Source organism: Podarcis gaigeae (assembly GCF_964106915.1).
Source record: "Podarcis gaigeae genome assembly, chromosome: 8".
Taxonomy (NCBI): domain Eukaryota; kingdom Metazoa; phylum Chordata; class Lepidosauria; order Squamata; family Lacertidae; genus Podarcis; species Podarcis gaigeae.
In genome coordinates this window covers 16649136-16656378 of record NC_139684.1, presented here as the reverse complement: position 1 = coordinate 16656378, position 7243 = coordinate 16649136, and the positions used below count along the sequence as shown (strand labels likewise).

The 7243-nt window shown below is 44.6% G+C and overlaps 1 protein-coding gene across 13 annotated transcripts in view; it reads left to right on the top strand.

Annotated features, from left to right (window-relative positions):
* KIF1B (kinesin family member 1B) overlaps window positions 1-7243 on the top strand; it is a 133135-nt gene that overhangs the window by 115073 nt on the left and 10819 nt on the right. For all 13 annotated transcript variants that reach the window (XM_083750112.1, XM_083750119.1, XM_083750118.1 and 10 more), the window contains 7 exons: window positions 120-204; window positions 1684-1789; window positions 3412-3526; window positions 3680-3813; window positions 5085-5146; window positions 5743-5888; window positions 6924-7163. In XM_083750112.1, the coding sequence (XP_083606238.1) occupies window positions 120-204; window positions 1684-1789; window positions 3412-3526; window positions 3680-3813; window positions 5085-5146; window positions 5743-5888; window positions 6924-7163 (888 nt within the window). The remainder of the gene's footprint in view (window positions 1-119; window positions 205-1683; window positions 1790-3411; window positions 3527-3679; window positions 3814-5084; window positions 5147-5742; window positions 5889-6923; window positions 7164-7243) is intronic.

Here is a 7243-nt window from a genome sequence, read left to right as displayed (position 1 = left end):
GAGTCCAGCAACCTTCAAAGGGACTCAGGTTTCCCACCCTACATCCGACCAGCTAATTGTTGCAGCCCTGCTATAAAGCCGCAGAGGAGACTTAAGTTTTGCTCCTTCAATTCCTCCAGGGAATCCAGCGCCGGATCACAGTCACCATCATCCATGAGAAAGGAAACGAGCTACACTGGAAGGACGTGCGAGAGCTGGTGGTTGGTAAGTTCTCCTCCCTCTCTTTACTTTTCTCTTATTATCAGGATCCATTCTGGTTCCTCTTCAGACTGTTTCACATTCACATTTAAAAGAACAGCAGCCCCTCTGCAAGCAGTGCCAGCTCTCTTCCAAACACACCTCAATATGACCACACTGATTGAACGCTCGTCAGTCTCATGTTAGCCTTTTTTCAAACCATCATTTCTGTTTTCCCTGGCTAGGAAGAAATGGATGTGTGCTGTGTAAGAGCCAGTGTAGAGCATTGGCATGGGACCTGGAAGACCAGGGTTCAAATTCCTCCCCGCCCCCAGCCTTGAAGCTCACTGGGTGTGACCTTGAGCCAGGCACTAGTCTATCTTACAGGATTGTTGTGGGGATTAATTGAGGAGGGGGAGAGATACGTACGCCACTTTGAACTCTGGAGAAAAAAACTGGGCAAGAAATGTAGTAAGTTAATAAAACTGCAACAAGCCATTTTGGGTTTTTTTTTTAGTGTTTGGGAAGATCACTTCTAAGTATGGAATGTTATGGTGAGGGGAAGTGTGAAGCTTAAGGAAGCATGGAATGACTGGATAGATGGTGGTGAGAATTTGGGCAATTTGGAGAGAGGGGAGGGTGGGATCAGAACCTGTGTGAGTGTCAGAAAAACTTGCATATGAAGGTATGAACATAGAAAACTGCTCTCTCTCTCTTTTTTGAAAAGTGACAATATGGATTCAAAAACTGGTTGAATATGCAGAATTGGACAGTTTATCGAAAAAAATGAAAAATAGACCAAAACATGAATGCATTTCTAAGGGGGAAGTAGTTAAAATATACCGGTATTTGAAAAATAATTGTCACAGTCTAAATTCTGTTGTAGCATTCAAATAACACTTGTAGTAGTTGATAGTAAGAATTGAGACCACAGATAATTAAATATTTATACTTTAGGCTTTGATAACAATCTGACAAATTTTGGCAATAAGTTAATAATGAATATGTGAAATATGAAGTGGATGGGAAGTTGTACATAAAGTAAGAAGATATTCTTTATTCTATTCTATTAGATTTTTTTTCTTTCTTTTAGTTGATTCGTTTTATATTTTTGTATTAATGGATGATGAAGAATGTTTCTTTTGTTTATTTCAATTAAGCAAATATAGATTAGATATAGATATGAATGAATGAAAGAAAGAAAGAAAAGAAAACTGCTTTTTACCAAAATAAATCAGCTTTATTCAGACATTGGCCTGGTTGGCTTGTATTGCAAAGCAATTAGGGTTATGTGCTCGAACCTTTCCCATCTCTTCTGCAAGAACACCAAGAGCATCTGCTTCCATTAAAGATGCTGTTCCATGTGGGGACCCATGAAGAAATTCACGCTCCCAATCTCACCGAAAGGTCAAGCGGCCTTCCACCTGGACACTGCTTCTGCCTAGTTTGGCTCTAAGCTAAATAAATTCCCATCCTGCATTTTGACTCACTCCAATTTTTCTTCAGGGCGCATCAGAAACAAAGCCGAAGTAGATGAAGCTGCAGTGGATGCGATCCTGTCTCTGAATATCATCTCTGCAAAATACCTGAGAACTTCCCACAGCTCTAACAGGTAATAGGATTTCCCCAATAGCCTGCCTAGCAAGGCGGAACCCTCTCCTCTTGACTCACCTAGGTCAGATATTTGAAGCTGCATGTCAGAAAGGACCCCCAAGCCGAAATCCTTGTATCCTGAGCCAATGTGGATTGAAATTAAAATAAAATAACTCAGAAGAAAGGGTTGGAAGTGTATCTCTTCTCACTTCCTAACTTGTTCGGAAAGTAGTTCCACCCTGGAAGAATTAATGCTTCATTATTTGCTTAAAAGTCATGGGTAGAAGAACATATTAGCTGTTGGTCTCTAATGTTTAGGCATCCTGGATAAAACTCCCTTCCCGCCTCGCTTCTTGGACGACAGCAGGGATGGGGACGATATGGCCCTCCAGGTGTTCGTTGGACTACAGCTCCCACCACCCATTGGCCATGATTCCTGAGGCTGATGGGAGTTGGAGATCCAACAACAGCTTCCTCTTCCCTGACTAGACAAAGGCAGCTGTGCACTCCCAGCTTGCAGGTGTGGTGCTGCCCTCTTGTGTCATGAAATGGGTACTGACACTAGACTAGTTATTCTATCAGCTCACATGCACACACCACATTTAAAGGACTCTTGAGCCGCTTTTAACAGCCATGGCTGCCCCTGCCCTGCAATAAAAAATCCTGGGAAATGTAGTTTGTTAAGGGTGCTTGTTATTGTAGCTCTGCAAAGTGCGGGGTCTCCTAACACTCTTGATGCCCTTAACAAAGCACACTTCCCAGGATTCTTTGGCAGAGAAGCCAAGTAGTATAAGTTTGCTTTAATAGTATGGTGTGGACCTTTGGCTAAGTCAAAGGTTTAGCTCAGGGTTTGGCTCAATCTTTGGGGATGTGGGAGCAGTAATGATTTATTTTGTGCTTTTTAAAAAAGTGTTATCTGTGAAGGTGGGTTTCTTTGGGTTGCTGCTTGCCTATCCTTTCTTTTTTCTGTTTTCTTTGTCTGCTTGTTTCTTCTCCCTCTCTGCTGTTCTTCCTTTGGGCTGCACTAATAAAAGCTTTCTGTGTCTTCACAGGCTCTTCCTTGATAAGGATATGCCTAGGTATTTTCAGTTTGTTTTCCTTTGTGCATACAGCTTCTGGCTTCAACAGAATGCTGTTATGCCTCTCCCCTTTCCCACCAGTAGTTAGTCCTTAGCAAATCTAGCTCTGCTGTGTGACTCGAGTATTCTGTCTTCTCCTCGTTTCCCCGCTGTGTTCAGGAGGCGACAGATGCTCCATTTGTCAGCTGAACAAATGAAAAACACACATGGAGCCCTCTTTTCCTCCTTGTGTTCCTTGTACTCTCTCACATTGTGGTTTCCCAATTAAGATCTGGTTACACTTTTTGTTTCCATGCTGGTTAGTCTATCCTAGGAGTCACTGTTGCACACAAGAATAATATTAGTGGTAACAATAATAAATAATTGTATATTGCTGTCTTATGAGGCACATGCCCCACCTAGTTTTAGATGCAGTTCCAAAAGCTTCTATTTTTATTGCTGGGAGGAGACCACTACCTCTGACCAAAGACGGGAGGCTTTCTACAACATGCTTGTCAGTGGTCTGCTCAGAGGTCCATTTTTTAAAAAAACCATGGCTTTGTTTCTGTTCTGTTCCCTTCAGGACTTTCTACCGTTTTGAGGCAGTCTGGGACAGTTCCCTCCATAACTCCCTCCTTTTGAACCGGGTGACCCCTTATGGAGAGAAGATCTACATGACCCTCTCAGCTTACCTGGAGGTGAGTTATCTCATGTCCCCCACACTGGTTGTATCTGGAATCAGGTGGAAGAAAATATCTGACAGAGGGTGGTACCCAGTGTTAGTCCTAGAACACTTGCACACTGGTTTAGTTGAGAGGGTAAACAGCTGCATGGCTCTCTTTTCCTTCCAGCTGGACCACTGCATCCAGCCAGCTGTCATCACCAAGGATGTCTGCATGGTTTTCTACTCTCGAGATGCCAAGATTTCACCCCCTCGCTCACTGCGCAGTCTCTTTGGCAGTGGCTATTCCAAATCCCCAGATTCGTAAGTTGAATAAGTTGCGTCATGTATGAGCATTGTGGGCTGAGGGGTGTGGATTCTGAATGGATCAGCTTGCTGTTCTGCAGGGATTGTTGATTAAAAGAGGTGTGGAGATGGGTGTCTCCCAGTGGTATTGTGATCCAGGGTCACTGAGGGTCTGCAGTAGGGTCCCTGTCTCCAGTGTTCTGGAGCCTCCCAGTCAGCATGAAAGGAGAGCTTTTTAGCCACTGAGAAGAGAAGAATTCTTCTCATCCTTTGTGCTCATTGGAGCCAATCAGAGTAAAAGGAGGTGAGTCAGCTGCTGAGGATTGGCTCCTGGGCTCACTCTGGAGAATGCACATGGGAAGAACACCAAGCTGTTGTTGTTCTATAGGCTCCAAAGCTAAGCATTTGGGAACATTGAAAACACTAGGTGCTTTGGTTTCAAGAGAACGGTGTGCACGTTTATTATATTTATTTATGACATCTCCATACCACCTTTCGTTTGAGGATCACAGGACAGCTTATAATATAAAAGCACAAAAATGCATACCACAGTAACAAACAAAACACCTCCCCCCAAGTTTCAAAGGCCACAGATTGTTTAAGCCAAGGTGAGCCTCCCTGGGGAGAGCATTCCAAAAGTGAGGAGCCACTGCAGAAAAGGCCCATTCTCGTGTTGCTGCCCTCTGAACCTCTCATGGAGGAGGCACACGAACAAGGGCCTCAGATGATGGTCGTGGTTTGTTACATATAGTGGAATTTCAAGGAAAACACAACTTAAGTCAGTCTGAAAGAAGATATTGAAACACTCCAAATCATTTGTCCAGTACATGCACACAAAATAGTAGTTCTAGCTGAAAGGCAACACACAGAGATCTGCCTTGACCATTACAATACAACTCTAATTACTATTACTATTGTAATCTTAGTTTAGTGTAATGAATTCCTATCTGTAGTGTGAGTGTGGGTAGCATATATATTCAGGTTTAGGATATATCCTGTTTATCTACAATAAGCCTGGAGTGAGGAACCTGTCATCCTTCAGATACTATCGGACTACAACTCCCATCAATCCTAGCCAGCATGGTCAATGGTCAGGGATTAGAGCTCCCTCTGTTTTTTATTTAAACCAGACCTTTTCATTCAGACCTTCATTCTGGACTCTGCTGGCTGGAGCTGATGGACCTTGTAGTCCAAAATCTTTTGACGGTACCAGGTTGGTGAAGGCTGCTTTACCTTCTTTATATCTGAAAATATTATTTTATTTTCTCTGCTTTATTCTGTGCAAACAGCAATCGAGTCACTGGGATCTATGAGCTGAGCTTATGCAAGATGGCAGACACAGGAAGCCCAGGTAAGAGGAAGGCACAGCTTTCCACATTATTATAAAAGTGTGCAAGCAGTCACATTCACCTTTGTTAGTTTATTTGCTATATATGTTTATTCTGCAAAGGCACTTTTCATTTCTTAGAACCTTCTGAGGGACAGGATGGAAAGGGAGAAGAAAACAATAAGCAAACTGAGGCAGCCCAAACGTTCATAATGTTACATAATGAAGTGATATAATGACCAGATGGAATGGCCAGTGTAGGACATTTGGCGGGGGGGGGGGGGAGAGCTGAAAGGTTATTGGCCCCAGCCAGGCCAACAGAGGAGGCCTCCCTTGTTGGCTGCTGATGAGAGAGGAGGAGCCAAACAAATGTCAGCTGGTCCTTATCAGGTCAACAGAGAGGGCTGTGGTCTCACCTGGTTCACCTGCAGCCAGGTGGTGCTATTTATTGTGTGGGTGAATGACAAGGAGGAAACAAGGAAACCATTGAGGTGGCCAAGAGTTTTGGCAGGAGTGCGAGGTATGGCTTGTGGGGTGAACAGGGAGTGGCAATGTCGGCTCCTGACCACCGGTACGAATTCCTTTGTGTGACTGTTAACTTGAGGCATTTCATTGCTCAGGAATGCAGAGGAGGAGGAGGAAAGTCCTGGACACTTCTGTGGCCTATGTCCGTGGAGAAGAGAACCTGGCCGGGTGGAGGCCCCGTGGAGACAGCCTCATCCTGGAGCACCAGTGGGAGCTGGAGAAGCTGGAGCTGTTGCACGAGGTATGTGTTGAGCAGTGGCCTCGAAAGAACCAGCCTTTGGGATTTCTGCAAGGCCTGGCTTTGTCATTTCCCACCCACCCATGAGATGTAGTGGCCAAAAGCTGCCAGTTAAGCTGCCTGTTACTTATTTAGCTGCCTTGTAATCTCCACATGCTTCCCTTTACTACTTAGCTGTTCTGATTTGGGGTCTCAGTCCCCGAATCCTTGGAACAAACATTGTATGTGGTTTGGCAGGGATGTAAGAAGAGTTCGTGATGCAAAAGTCAGAGAGAGGAAGACCACCTTGGACACTGGAATGGCTTTTCTTCAATTAACCACACCAGATGTGATGTTTAAGTCAGCTTTATTTTGGTTATAGCAACAGCCACTGGGGAGTGAATTCCAAAGGCCTCTATTGACAGATCAACTTCTATAAGCATACGTATTAAATATCTAAGCATGTGTGTGCTTTCTAGGTCAACAGGCAGAGGTCACAATTAGGTATTTAGGCAATGAACTTATCAGAAGAGCAAAAAGTAACATCACAGGAACAGAGGAAGAACAAGGCCATAAACCTATCCATCAATGTCAGCAAATTCCTTCACACGTCTTCACAGATGTCTTGATTCTTTCTACATCATCCTTTCCCCAACATCATAGAATTATAGAGTTGGAAGGGATCCCACAGGTCATCTATTTCAATCCCCTGCAATGCATGAATCTCAACTAAAGGACCCCTGAGTGATGGCTATCCAACCTCTGCTTAAAAACCTCCAAGGAAGGAGAGCCCCCCAACTTCCAAGGGAATCCATTCCACTGTTGAACAGCTCTTACCATCAGAAAGTTCTTCCTGATGTTTAGTCAGAATCTCCTTTCTTGTAACTTGAATCCATTGGTTTGGGTCCTACCCTCTGGAGCAGGAGAAAAGCAGTTTGCTCCATCCTCCATGTGACAGCTAGATATCTGAAAATGGCTATCATACATCTTAGGCTATCTATCAGTGTATGTATCAATAATTTCTCCACTGCAGCTGATACCATTTCTCTTGCTCTTCAGGTCGAGAAGACTCGCCACTTCTTGCTGCTGCGGGAGAAGCTGGGTGACAGCATTCCCAAGTCCCTGAGTGACTCGCTGTCCCCCAGCCTCAGCAGCGGGACCCTCAGCACCTCCACCAGCATCTCCTCCCAGATCTCCTCCACCACCTTTGAGAGCGCTGTCACGCCCAGCGAGAGCAGCGGCTACGACTCAGCAGACATTGAGAGCCTGGTGGATCGGGAGAAAGAGCTGGCCACCAAGGTACAAAGCCCATGTCCACAGTGCTGCAGTTGAATACCAGAAGGTGTCAAGGTTTTCTTCTCTGAGGAAGGTTAATCCCA